The sequence below is a fragment of the Pelobates fuscus genome, chromosome 3 (assembly GCF_036172605.1).
Source record: "Pelobates fuscus isolate aPelFus1 chromosome 3, aPelFus1.pri, whole genome shotgun sequence".
Taxonomy (NCBI): domain Eukaryota; kingdom Metazoa; phylum Chordata; class Amphibia; order Anura; family Pelobatidae; genus Pelobates; species Pelobates fuscus.
In genome coordinates, this window is record NC_086319.1 from 324,919,186 (window position 1) to 324,933,990 (window position 14,805).

The 14,805-nt window shown below is 42.7% G+C and overlaps 1 protein-coding gene across 3 annotated transcripts in view; it reads right to left on the reverse strand.

Annotated features, from left to right (window-relative positions):
• The window catches only part of EFL1 (elongation factor like GTPase 1), a 289,883-nt gene that overhangs the window by 14,491 nt on the left and 260,587 nt on the right, over window positions 1-14,805 (reverse strand). For all 3 annotated transcript variants that reach the window (XM_063448974.1, XM_063448973.1, XM_063448972.1), the window contains exon 19: window positions 4,075-4,259. In XM_063448974.1, coding sequence (XP_063305044.1) covers window positions 4,075-4,259 — 185 coding nt within the window. The remainder of the gene's footprint in view (window positions 1-4,074; window positions 4,260-14,805) is intronic.

Sequence of the window (14,805 nt, forward strand, 5' to 3'; positions counted from 1 at the left end):
AATGGAATATGGTATTTTCTCTCCAATCTGATTTTTTAAAATTTGTTTACTGTATCAGTTAAAAAAAATATATATATGTGGGGCGGGGCCGGGCCGCCGAGCAGAGCGGTCGCAGGACAGCTCAGCTCCTGCAAACGAGGACACTAAAAAGCCTAAAAAGATAGAATTGCAGCGCTCAACTCACCCATGACTGCGACCCTCGATGGAGGAGGGCTACCGGAACCGGAGAGAGGCTTACTCCCTGAGTTCTAGTCCCCCCGGAGGGGAGAACTCTGCAGCAACAAACGGGAACTTCCCTGGCGGTGAGTGGAGTGGACGGCCGCCGCTCCACTATCCTGCCTACCGGAGCCCAACAGCTAAGCTACACATATGCGGACCCGGCCCCGGTCCCCCCCCCTCTGGGCCGGGGGGGTGATCCCGGTCCACGCCTGGTGCCCCTGATCATGAGGTCGAGCTGCCCGACCGCTGCCTCCAAAATGGCGGACGCCACGTGCGCAGCCAGCACGAGGAGAACCCTATTCCTCCCCGTGCCTCCGACAACAGCAGCCCCTACCTACGGATCCCAGAGGGCAGAGTTAGCTCCCGCAGCCACTTAACTCAGCATGGGGTGACACGGACGACCTAAACAAACGTGAAAATGCGGCTGACAAGAGGGAAAGGAGCACTTACTACCCAGCAAGCAGCAGGACTGCCCGGACAGCTGTCTCTCCCTAATGAAGCCCAGCAGGGGAAGGTGGCAAGCCAACTACACCAGAGACCCACAGCGGCACCACGGAGGCCACTCAGGAGAGTGCACACAAGGGATTGGCTACAGCTGGTATAATCCTTACATGCCACCACCTTTACTCTGGGACTGATACCTGGACACATTCCCTGCATAACAACCAGAGCACTCAACTACTGACTTTTTTATATGCTATACGTTAGGCCATGAATACCATGCCTCTGCTACACGATACTGTCGCTGCCGCATATCTCCATGCTTTGCATAACAACACAGCAGTATATCCTCCACACTGACACCACACAGAGGTGCACTAACAGCGCTCTTGCAATGTCTGACAACATGCTGGATCTAGTACACTGCATTCTACACTGAACGCGCAGCCTAGCCTGTCTATTATCTCTAAGCAGCCTGTTTCACCAGTAATAATTAATCTAACGCGAGACCAAGCTTGAATTTCTTACTCTTTAGTTTAAAATCGCATCTCTTATTTTGACGTAACTGTTACAACTCTGATATCAATATAAAAAATGTGCTGTCAAATCGTATGCCATGTCAACTTCATTGTTCCTAATTGGCCTGCTAATGCTATCGTGGCATCGCAAGGAAAATGTTAACTGTATAAACATGCACAAGAAAAATAAAGAATAAAAAAAATAAAAAAATAAAAAATATATATATGTATAAAAATAGAAAAGTAAAAAAAAAATGTAAACTACTTTAAGAATTTAAAACATATGCGATAATCAACATATTCAAACAAACTGATCTCAAATCTGTCAAGCGAGGCAAATTCCCTCTTCGAGGCATCAATCAAAATATAAGTGTAGGCTCCGCTGGTTACATGAGTTAGTAGGCAAAAAGTGGAAAATCATAAACAAACGAGTAAGGAAGTGCAGGATTCTCTAATAAAAAAAATAAAAAATCTCCATCTTCTTTTATATGCGCAGAGGGTAAGGAGTTATAAAACAAACACCGGTCCCCAGGATTGACTAGGAATGAACCAAAATCAGACTCTTGTCTCTTCCCCCTTCCAAAACAAGGTATGCAGAAAAGTACAAAAGAGAGAACTGACTCTTTCCAATAACCTCCAGACTATTCCAAAACCTTTCTGAGTTCGTGCTGTGGTCTGATGGCTGTCCAAAGCCTAACTGTTCACTCACTACGAAAACCTTATTCAAGGCCAGACTGACACCTAACATCTGGAGATGTGACTCGTAGGCAAGACGAGCCATTATCTTAATGGCCATAATACAATGCTCAACACATTTCTTTAATGTTTGTTTTAAAACCAAGGAGCACTGCAATAATAAAATATTAGCAAAAGCCATCTATATCTAATTCATACATATTTTCAAACACGTTCCATAGTTACCTGCTTGGTAAAGGAACAGGATTCTAAAATAATAATTACTTTATTAGTGGAGATCTACAGTCTCTTTGATAAATGCATGCTAGAACACCAGCTATTATTAACCAGCAACGAGCTGCAGATACAACAAAGCATCAGATATATTCCTAAGTGGTTTACATGCTGAGAAGTAATCTAAAATACAGAAGAACCCAAGGTTTAAATTCAGGCTGGAATAACAGAAGATACGAGTATCTGTTAGAACTCCTGACTTACTCTGTCACGCTATGAAATTAAATAGATGGTTAAAACAATATTGTGCTTCATAAAGACTTTGGATTTATACGGGGAGGGGTGTATTATACATGTTTGCTATTATTACATAAAGAGTAGGTCTGATTTTGTGGTGGTGAGATGAAGCCCACAGGAGTTCTTTCTGGTTTCCCTGGAGTAATGTGGTCTCTCTCTATCACAACTGGTGGTTGAATTGGTTCAGTGAGTTAAAACTGGAATTGGGGAAGGCTAGAGCTATAACCACTGGGTTAGGTTTGCCACATTTGGTATTGAAGAAAAAAAAAAAAAAAAAAAAACCCTAAATAAAAACAAAAATATAGGAGCAAGGGGTCAGTGACACTTTTACTTGAAAGCTCATTTCTACTTATACACAAAATACAACTAGACATTTTTGCACGTAGTGATAGATGTGAAAGGAGATTATGAGGAGGTTAGGAGAATGATTTTTATTTTTAAATAATATTCAGAAACTTTGCTGTCTTAGCTTCTAAATGTAGGATATTTTTACCCCTTCTCTTAGCCACCCCAAAAAACATATACAATAGAGATTAACATGTCCGTTAATTATTGCATAGGGCATTTTCTTTTTTTTACCGCAATGTTCATAGTTAAGTACCGTATTTATCGGCGTATAACACGCACTTTTTCTCCCTGAAAATAGGGAGAAAATCATGGGTGCGTGTTATACGCCGATATCCTACATTTACTTACCTGTCTTGAAGCGTGGGCCGGCTTCACAGCGCGCACCGCGGAACTGGAACTTAAATTTCAGGTTCCGGTTTCCAGGGGGACTGAAAGGAAGTGTGCACACTATTGTGTGCACACTTCCTTTCAGTCCCGCCGGTACTGGAACTTAAATTTCAGGTTCCGGTTTCCAGGGGGACTGAAAGGAAGTGTGCACACTATTGTGTGCACACTTCCTTTCAGTCCCGCCGGTACTGGAACTTAAATTTCAGGTTCCGGTTTCCGGCGGGACTGAAAGGAAGTGTGCACACTATTGTGTGCACACTTCCTTTCAGTCCCGCCGGAAACCGGAACCTGAAATTTAAGTTCCAGTTCCGCGGTGCGCGCTGTGAAGCCGGCCCACGCTTCAAGACAGGTAAGTAAATATGGGACAGAGGGAAAGTGCACTAGGGGACACTATGGGAGGGGGGGGGGGACACACTATGGGGGGTGGAGAATACTATGGGGGGGGAGAATACTATGGGAGGGGGGAGAGAATACTATGGGAGGGGGGAGAGAATACTATGGGAGGGGGGGAGATTACTATGGAAAGGGGGGGGAACACTATGGGATGAGGGGGGGAATACTATGGGAGAGGTGGAAATTTCCTGGAATTTCCTTCTGGAAATGAGGTGCGTGTTATACGCCGGGGCGTGTTATACGCCGATAAATACGGTAATAAAGGTAACCTATACAGATTTCAGATATTGAAGGGGCAGGGCCTGTGCACAATAAACGTCCACACAGACTCAACTCACAGGGCTGTCCTGCTTTTCTAATTGAAATAAAATTCATATAAAATAGACAGGGGACTCGTTTTAGCACTATGGAACCTATTTGTGAACAAAAAAAAAATCATGTATAACAATTTCCATTGATGATAATAAGCAATGGGGAGAATCGTGTCACAGAAATAGATAAAAGAAAAAACTCCATCTGTTAATTTTCAAACTCTGATGGACAAGTTGCACAGTTTGTTTACCTCCCAGTGGCTGAATACCAGCTGTGGGCTGGCCAGGCCACTTGTCCTCTTCCTTATTTCATCAGCAAAGCCGAAGCTTTCGGCCACCGGTAGCACTGCCTTGATAATGAACATGTCAGTCCCTTCTTTCATCTCCTCCTGCAGTACACGACCTTCTCTTTTTGACAGGACACCGTACAACCGACCTGCGAATGTATTAATAAAAACTATTCAACTTGTTTTGTCTTTTCATTCAATATGCTGAAATGTGAGAACCTATTATAGAAATAACACACAAAAAAAAAAACTCCACGAAACAAACAAAACGTACAAAAGCAATAATTTAATAAAAAAAAAATGATATTCAAATTATCCTTGGCACAAATTAAACACTCAAAATGCAAACACAGCTAATAAAATGTAATATTAAACACTTTTTTTTTTTTTGCCAAATGCTTCATGGCTACAATTTGATGTCAAGTAGCGTGCTTTGAAATATCAACGAAAAGTGACTAACAGCTTATTTTAAGAGTCTTTTGAGCCCACAAGTACTCTTAGCTCTGGGTAGATAACATTTATCGGAAGATAAAATCTAATGCTATATTATTGAATGTTTCTGTAAGTATATGTTCAAAGAGCTACTATTTGTCTTATAAAAAAAAAAAAAAAAAAAAATTTTTTCTAGATAAAGGTACGTTACCATATTCTGACTTTACAGGGGGACTGTCACTTCTCTGGAATTTATTAAATTTTTGCATTTTGTCATGTGGCGCACCATTTTCTTATACATTTAAGAGGTGCAGTCAGATTTTAATGAAATTACACTCGCAATAATAACATAAACACTGTAATAAGTCACTCTATAAAAATAATCACACATCATATTAACCACTTAAATGAATCAAGAAGGCTATAAAGTTCCAAACAAGGTGTCTCCATCAATATTTCAATCATATGGTACCAAACATTGAATTTAGAATGACTGCGCACTGTAGATTGGCTCCCACTAAAAGCAGAAGGATGGACAAAAATAAAAAAACAGAGCCAATGCTTAAAAGGATAATTTTGAGAGGGAGGTGGTTAATGAACTGGGGTTGTCAAGGACAAGTATAATAGTCCAATATGCAAAGTATAACCTCAGGCTATCGGGCCTCAGGGTGGCCAGACTTCACGATAAACTGACAGACAGCGAGAATAGTAAGGACTAGCTAGCATCAATGGAAACCAGAAATCAGATGACAATAAGACAGAGCCAGGTCAAGGCTACCAGAATACAGAATACCCAAGTGGAAAGTAAAAGTAATTCAAAATAGTATAAACTCGCTAGTGGGTCAAGGAGAAATCACTAGAGGTCACCGATCACTTGAACTTTAGCGGTTTTATAGGCTGGGAAGCGTAATTGACATAACCACGTCCCCGAAACCTCATGGGGAGGTTGGGATTCTAAAGTTTTTTTTTTAGAAAACCACATAGATTGAGATAAAATTTATATTAAGGAACCAGCAAATTACATCACTATCCAAATCCAGCCCAAGCGCAGCCAGATCACACATTGCCAGGTGCACTTATAACAATGATTGTCAGGGAGCCAAGATAGATGTGTAAATGTCTGTTTCATTTTATTTTTCACATCTCACAAATGCATATTAGTTAAACATAGGGGATAAGAAAGCATATTAAAAATTCTGACTTATTGACAGTTAACCCTTAAGACAAGCTTTAAGGGACACTGTAGGCACTGTAACCATTTTATCTCACTGAATTGGTTACAGTGACTGGGCTCTCCTAGCACTCTCTCTCCATTCAGTGATAAACCATTTTTGAGCAGTGTAACGCTGAATGAAATTCTATTCCATAGCCCCACCCCCATTGGGCATGGCGAAGGCTGAGACTGCACACTTCCTTGTAGCCATACCTATTCATACCTGCAATGGCACTGTGGGAGGTTTAAATTGGACAGCTGGCACTCTCAGCCAATCACAGCCAACCATTACTATTCCGACTAATACTTCCTCATTAGAGCAAGCAGCATAGATGCGATGGGCTGCTAAGTACTCTCAGAGCATTACACATGTTAATCAATTTGATGCTAAATGGAAGAATGGCACCATGGGTCTCCAGACACTACAACCACTTTAATGATATGAAGCATGTATGGTGCCTACAGTCCCCCTACACAGAAAATAAAACCTAAAAGTCATCATACATTTCATGTAAGAGATTATGGGGCTACGGATGACATCTGTTCAGCCATTACTTGAGAGACAGTCAGTCACTACTGTGCACAACAAAATACATACAATATTCAGGTTCTGTATCTAATCCTGGTCCAATTTAAAGTCTGCGAATGAAAGGAATTCATCTGTGAGTCTGCCACATGTAACAGAGATTCTTTTTTCAGTAAAATATTGTTCTAGACATGACGTTAACATTCTTAAGTTTGTGCACATGGAACTCATTGGAGAATGCAGAGTCACAGGAATTCCTAATATCAATAGGTCAGGCCGTTCTTGTACTACAGTGATTTATAAGATCATATGTTTGTTATTGAGCTATGGTGCAAAAATCACCGTGTTGTAAATACAGTATTTGACATAACAGGACACAGGTCAGTTGCATGTGCTACATTTTGTATTACATGCTTGGAAGGTAATTTTTGTGCTTAAGCATAACCTTACGGAAAATATCATTAAAAACCTGGAATGGAATGCATTTTAGACCATTAGTTCAAATCTAATTTAACTGTAGATCCCCCCCCCCCTCCCCATGAAATAACAGTGTGCTGCATTTGTCACTTATCAATCACAGCATATACATTTTATAGAATGCTATCTGAGGCAACCTCAACAAATAAATATCTTCCCCCAAGACAATCAGTGCGAGGTCTTCTTTCCCTTATACGGTTTCATCTTTAAAAACTCAAATGTTGTATGCCTCTCTGTTTTGTATATAAAGAAAAACGGTGTGTTTTAGTATATCTATATATCCTAGAGGCCTTATTACTACCAATCATATAAACCTAACTTACTGCGCATTAAGTGCATTTTGTACGTTACAATGGGAATTTCAAAAGGTAAAACCGTGACAGATTCACGTGAACAGCAACAGAAATACATACGGACCTCGTCATATGAAGCTGCGTGATCGTATCACAGCCTTGATGAAAGATTTATTGATTTATAAAATATTTTACCAGGAAGGATACATAGAGATTTCTCTTTTTTAAAGTATGTCCTGGGGAGCACATATATGCAATCTGCGATATACTTGCCTATTTTGGCAGCTGACATTAACCAATATGTTTCATGAAATTGAGGGAGGGAGGAAGGAAGCATTGTTACCCGATATCATGCCCTTAAATAAGTTTACTTTGGAATTTTGATTTCTGGTAACGTTATTGTGTGTGTGTGTGTGGGGGGGGGGGGGGGGGGGGGGGGAGCGGTTGACATTTGCAGCTTTGTTTGTTTGTTTTTTTTAGAACAGGTTTTTCTCAATTCTCATCTTTATCAAAGTTATTCAGTAAAGTGAGGATTCAAAGTTAATTTCAAATCTGATGTTAATATAGCCGAACGTGGAAAACTATTTTAATCAGCTTAGATTCCAGTTAGCTACTCTGGCCTCAGATTAGAAATCAACTCATCTTTTTAGTAAATAGCTCTGTATGTTAGACTTTTGGCATCTTATATAAACCTTGCTCATGAATTATGAAAACAGATACTAAACCAAACAGTTTTATACAACTTTAAGGGGACTCCTTGTTCCTCTGAGCTAATGCTTCAAAACATTTCTAATTTAATAAATCTATATCATATGTTTTATGAGATCTAATAGGGGATGTCTGCTAGCTAATTCAGCAGTCAATATTGGTTATTATACGCAATCATACAAATTCAATTATTATATTATTTATTACCTTGTGATACAGAATGATTTCTGTTTGCATCTATAGAGTTTTTTAATCACAGCCTAAAAAATAAATAACTTTTGTTCTTTCGAAAAAGTATGTGAACCCTTTGGAATGATATGGATTTCTGCACAAATTGGTCATAAAATGTGATCTGATCATCATCTAAGTCACAACAATAGACAATCACAGTCTGCTTAAACTAATAACACACAATGAATGAAATGTTGGCGTGTTTTTATTGAACACACCATGTAAACATTCACAGTGCAGGTGGAAAAAGTATGTGAACCCTTGGATTTAATAACTGGTTGAACCTCCTTTGGCAGCAATAACGTCAACCAAACGTTTTCTGTAGTTGCAGATCAGACGTGCACAACGGTCAGGAGTAATTCTTGACCATTCCTCTTTACAGAACTGTTTCAGTTCAGCAATATTCTTGGGATGTCTGCTGTGAATCGCTTTCTTGAGGTCATGCCACAGCATCTCAATCGGGTTGAGGTCAGGACTCTGACTGTGCCACTTCAGAAGGCGTATTTTCTTCTGTTTAAGCCATTCTGTTGTTGATTTACTTCTATGCTTTGGGTCATTGTCCTGTTGCAACACCCATCTTCTGTTGAGCTTCAGCTGGTAGACAGATGGCCTTGAGTTCTCCTGCAAAATGATGTTTTGATGTTGGTGTGCTGTGCCGCTTTTTCGCCACACATAGTGTTGTGTGTTTCTTCCAAACAACTCAACTTTGGTTTCATCTGTCCACAGAATATTTTGCCAGTACGGCTGTGGAACATCCAGGTGCTCTTGTGCAAACTGTAAACGTGCAGCAATGTTTTGTTTGGACAGCAGTGGCTTCCTCTGTGGTATCCTCCCATGAAATCCATTCTTGTTTAGTGTTTTACGTATTGTAGATTCGCTAACAGGGATGTTAGCATTTGCCAGTGACGTTTGTAAGTCTTTAGCGGACACTCTAGGATTCTTCTTCACCTCATTGAGCAGTCTCCGCTGTGCTCTTGCAGTCATCTTTAGGACGGCCACTCCTAGGGAGAGTAGCAGCAGTGCTGAACTTTCTCCATTTATAGACAATTTGTCTTACCCAGGGGCGTACCTAGAGCATTTGGCACCCCCCCCCCCATAATAAAAATGTAAGAAAACACCCACAGATTTTTTCAATGTTTTCAATAATATTTATTGCACAAATTTTTTAACTGCTTGTAAAATTTGTAAAATGCGCCAGTTTTGTAGAAGGGGGAAGACCAGTGCTTTTGTAGAAAGGGGCTGGTGAGAACCTTCTAGAAAACTCCTGCCCTGCCCCTTTCTACAAAGCCCCTTGTCTCGCCCTTCATATAAAAACCCTGCACCCCGATCACATAAATTTCATACACTCCCTACACATAAAAACCCTGCACACCCCCTTAATAAAAAACCCTGCACACCCCCTTAATAAAAAACAAAAACGTGCACAACCCCTCTTAATAACAAAAAACCTGCACACCCCCCTTATAAAAACCCTGCACACCCCCTTAACAAAAAACAAAAATCTGCAGTGCAGATTAATACAATAATTAATACACCCCCCTTAATTAATACACACCCCCCTTAATTAAACCTCCCTCCCCTTTAATTCTTTAATTAATCCATTATCCACCCCCCCCTTTAATTAATTTAGCCCAATCACATAAAATGACTACTTACATTTTATTGATGCCTTGACCGACTGGGTGCCTCACCGCCCGGATCCATCCGCTGAAGATCCGTGAAGGCGGGCTGACGGCGCTGCGCACGACGTCATCACGTTGCGCGACGCCGCGGCCCGCAACACTCCTCCCCTTCTCATCCATCTGTAGTAAGTCCTGCCGGGCCGCAAAGGTGCTGCGGCTGTGCGCAGCAGAATGATGGGGGCCGGGGGGTGACACATGACACCGGACGTCATGGCACCCCCCTAGTCAGTGGCACCCGGGGCGGGCTGCCCCCCCGCCCCCTCCTTAGTACGCCACTGGTCTTACCGTGGACTGATGAACAGCAAGGAGATACTTTTGGAAATACTTTTATAACCCTTTCCAGCTTCATGCAAGTCAACAAGTTTTAATCGTAGGTCTTCTGAGAGCTCTTTTGTGCGAGGCATCATTCACATCAGGCAATGCTTCTTGTGAAAAGCAAACCCAGAACTCGTGTGTGTGTTTTTTATAGGGCAGGGCAGCTGTAACCAACACATCCAATCTTATCTCATTGATTGGACTCCAGTTGGCGGACATCTCACTACAATTAGCTCTGGGAGATGTCATTAGTCTAGGGGTTCACATACTTTTTCCACCTGCACTGTGAATGTTTACATGGTGTGTTCAATAAAAACATGGCAACATTTCATTCTTTGTGTGTTATTAGTTTAAGCAGACTGTGATTGTCTATTGTTGTGACTTAGATGATGATCAGATAACATTTTATGACCAATTTGTGCAGAAATCCACATCATTCCAAAGGGTTCACATACTTTTTCCTGCAACTGTATATTTACTCTTCAATCAGGGCTAAAGAAACAATTATACTTTAAGAAATTACCAGATAGCTCTTAAAATGAAATAAAAAGCTGTTTCATCATTGTGGTGTCAGTAACAAGCTAGACATTTTTTTATTCTTTCAAAAGCATTAATAATGCATTTCAGGAGATAGTGTCCTTAAGCAATAGGTAGGCTTCTACAGACATTCTCGAGCCTAAAATTTTGTAGCTCTTTATGCTGAATTCATTACAAAAGATAAGTTACAAAGCATAGGTATTAGATTTTTAATGGCGTATACTTTGAGGTTTGCAATACAACAAGTGAACTTTGGAGAAAGATCGCCCTGAGCCTGGAGTATAGTGTTCTTTCAGAAGTAAGATTTAAAAGAAAGGTTGATGAAGAGCATTTGCAAAATCTGCCTTGGGCCTTGAAGTCCTCAGTGTAAAAAAAAAAAATACATTTTCAGGGATGAAATATTTAAGAATTCTTTTTCTCTTTTTGCACTTGAAAAACATCAAAACTGCTTTTATTTTAACTCAATTAAGATTAAAAAGGCACGAACGTAATTTTGTTCAAGCCAGATTTTTCCATTTCATCTTTATGTTTCATCCCCAGTACCAATTATGCAAATTATGCTTGATAGTAGTAGATATAATATCAAGGAATGTTTCTCGAACAAGGACACAGACATCCGTAAATAATTATTTGCATGCTTGTGTTTGCCATAATTTATTTTTGCAGATATGGTGATGTCACCACAATCCTCATGGAAAGTCTGATGTGTGTGAATCCTGCTCTGGAATCCAGTCTATGTCTTTTGCCCTGACCCCCAATGACTTCAAATAACCACTACTTCACTGTTTCTACCTTCTTTACACCATTGGAATTATCGATATTATATTCCAAGGAAAGACAGAATTGGCAGCCGTGTTGGGGGCTTAACTGTGTGTGGACAGGTTAACAGAAGTTGGACTTCCAAGCACCTCTGTGTCACTGACCAAGAAGGAATTCTATACTTTTAGTGAGCACCACTAATTTTACTTTACATGGGCACTGGTGGACGATTTGTGTTTTACTAAAAGCAGCATATGTTGCAAAGTACCCCAACAGTGACGGCTCCGCCGGATGTCTGGTCACGGCAGAGTACAGGGAAGTTTTACTTACGTAAAGCTGTCCCTTGCAGCCACTGCTATGGTCTCTGCTATGGTCTTCCTTCCATGTCATCTGCCAGGAGTCAACGTCAGTGGCGTAGTTGCACATGCGCAAGAATACAACACTGAGGTCAACATAGGATCCTGTGAGACCATGGGGTCCTCCAGAGACAATGTATTTTTCCCTGCAGCCATCACTAGGCTAAGGTAAATTACAAAACGTGTCTTAGAAGGTCATTTTTTCACTGGAATTCCAACACAGTTAATGTGATTATTTTATAAAGATTGTATACTTCTAAAGCAATGGTGGGGACTTACTGTTGCTTTTATCCCAGTGATTGGATAATTGTACCCATGAAACAGAAATACTTAAATTTTATTAAAGACACGGAAGCTCCTATTATGCTTCTCTTTCTTTAATTCTCCCTCAGCAGCGAAGAGAGATATATGCAAAAGAGATAAAAAAGAACAAATAACATTAGCATATTGACAGTGCTATCATGGGTATCCACCCCCTTAGTATATAAGGTGTAGCACTTCCTGCTTCTTCCTCTTTCTTCGCTGCTCCCTCAGATAAGTACACTTTATTTTCTATGGTGTGCTCTGGTGGAATTGCATTGTAGTATATTATACTGTATATTATATTGCTTTTGACTGATTTACTCTGCTGTTGGGATACTCTCTTCTGTTATCCCTTTATTGCCATCTAGTTTACTTAATTTTTCTATCTTTTCTTGCTGTGTTTTTTTTTCTGTTTCCCTGTGTGACCGTGGTGCCCTCAGTTCACCCTCTGGGCTTGGGCTGTTTCCCTCCCCCTTGTCCCCCCCTCCGGTTGGGGCTCCCCCCCGGTCACACTCTACCGGGTTTCGCCGGCGGGGCTCGCCTGACACCCCCGCGGCGCTTCCCGGCACTATTTTCTTCACCGCCGGCCGGAACTACTTTCGCCCGCGCTGCGGTTTTGTTTTCCCTTTAGTTCTCGCCGCTCGCGAGCAGCGCGCATGCGCAGTTGCTCGCGGCGACCATTTTTTTGGTTTCTAGTCGCCGATTAAGGCGGCGGCCATTTTATGAACCGTGTATCGCGGATTTTCTTAATCTCACACGCTGGATATCGATCCTCTCACCTCTCCAGACGGGTACAGTCCTTCTACCCTTTATACCTTGGAATTACCCTCCATCTCTCTGTACTTTCCCATTCTGTACCTGGGTTAATCAATCCTGGTACTGCCTTTCACTGATTATCTCATTTATTGTTTTCTCACCTGCACTCATTATCTACCATGCAATCTGGTGATAAACTCCCTGGCAAGCTTAGCCCCCCTATGTCCAATACTAATCCTGACCCCCAGGTTGACCCTGGACTCATGGGCTCGGAAGAATTCCAATGCCTTCTGGACACCACCATGTCCAACTCTATCTCTAAGGCCATTTCATCAGCCATGGGCGCTATGTCCTCTACTATCTCGGACTCCATTGCACTCGCACTCAGGCAGGTCCAGCCTCACACTACTCCTGCCTTGACCCATACCCCTCCTGAAGGGACATTACCGGGTCGCAAAGTACTAGGCAAACGCAAGCACTCACAGGACCCCCCCACGCAGGATGAACCTGCTCTGATTGACATGCCTCAGGCTGTCCATGATGGCGCGCAACAACCGCGCAGTAGAGCTTCTGAGCGAGCTATGGCTACCAGAGACTGGAAACGGGCGAGAGCCCAAGATATACTGTCTGACTCAGACGAGGAGGGGGATGAGGGGTCTGACGTCCCGTACTCTGACCGTACGAGGACGAGCTCTCAGAGGGCGAAAGCCTCCAGGGAAAACAATTCCCCTTAGCACCAACACGTACCTTGGCACATGCAGGGGCGCCCGGGGCAGATACAGAACGCGACCCTAAAGAGGTTCCGCTTTTTGATCCTGACAACCTGAGACACCCACGCTCTGCTGAGTGGGAACCATCCGATCACATCGCCCGGTACCTGGCCCTCAGGGTACGCAAGTCCCTCTCTCAAGAGGGCCGTAATAAGTTGAGAGTAGAATGCTCCCGACCCATAATACCTGATGCTGTGGCAAAAACCCCAGAAGTGGACCCCCAGATAGCCCAGTTTCTGGCCAAGACCGGCTGGAAACCTAAGAGGGGACTGGACTATTCCCTCCGTAACTGTCAGGACAAGTTCCTAGACACCCTAGTTCCCGTTACCAAACTTTATGAACTGCTGAAAGCAGCTCAGTCGGGCGAGGCACCATTAGACTTTGAGGTGGTATTTGGCTGGCTCCAACGCCTGGTCTGCATGATCGGCAACGCCAATACTGCCATGTCCACGGAGCGCAGGAAGGCTATCCTGCTAAAAATTGAGCCCAAACTGGCGAGCATGGCCTCCTCTGAACCAGGGGCCGCGGCTAAGGGTCTATTATTTGGCGTCTCCTTCGTTAAGGATCTGGGCTCCTATGTAAAAACCTTCACGGCTCTTGATAAAGCCCAATCATCTATTAAAAGGGTCTTCCACCAAAAGGTTTTCGTGGGGCCGGTAGAGGTAGGAGCCGTCTACCCGGCCGCAATCCCCGAGGTTTCTCCAGACCGGGCAGAGGCTCCTTCAACACACAGAGGCAAAGCCAGGAACGTGCCTACACACCATTCTTCCCCTCTCGAGGAAGAGCTTGGAATGCCTGCGGCGGCAGAGGAACAACCCCAGGAAAACGCCCTTATGGTGAGTACGATTTTCCCCCATTTTTCCCATATAAATGTGGGGGGCAGATTGGCTTTGTTCTCACAGACTTGGGCCACAATCACATCCGACAGCTGGGTGTTACAGACTGTAGAGGATTACCACCTAGAACTGACGGGTCTTCCCTTTCAGGATTCCCCTCCACGTGTACCACACATGCCACAGTCTCACCGCGACCTCATCTCCGCAGAGATAGAGGTCCTTCACAACAAGAATGCCATAGAGGAAATCCCTCTAGATACTCCAGGTTTTATAAGCAACCTGTTTTTGGTAGCAAAGAAAGGCGGGGGTGTCCGCCCGGTTATCAACCTAAGACCCCTCAATGCTTTTATCCAATATCGACATTTCAAAATGGAGGGCATACACTGCCTCCGAGACCTCCTTCTCCCAGGAGACTGGATGGTGAAACTCGACCTACAAGATGCGTATCTCACGATCCCGATAACTCCAACACACAGGAGTCTACTACAATTCCAATGGGGC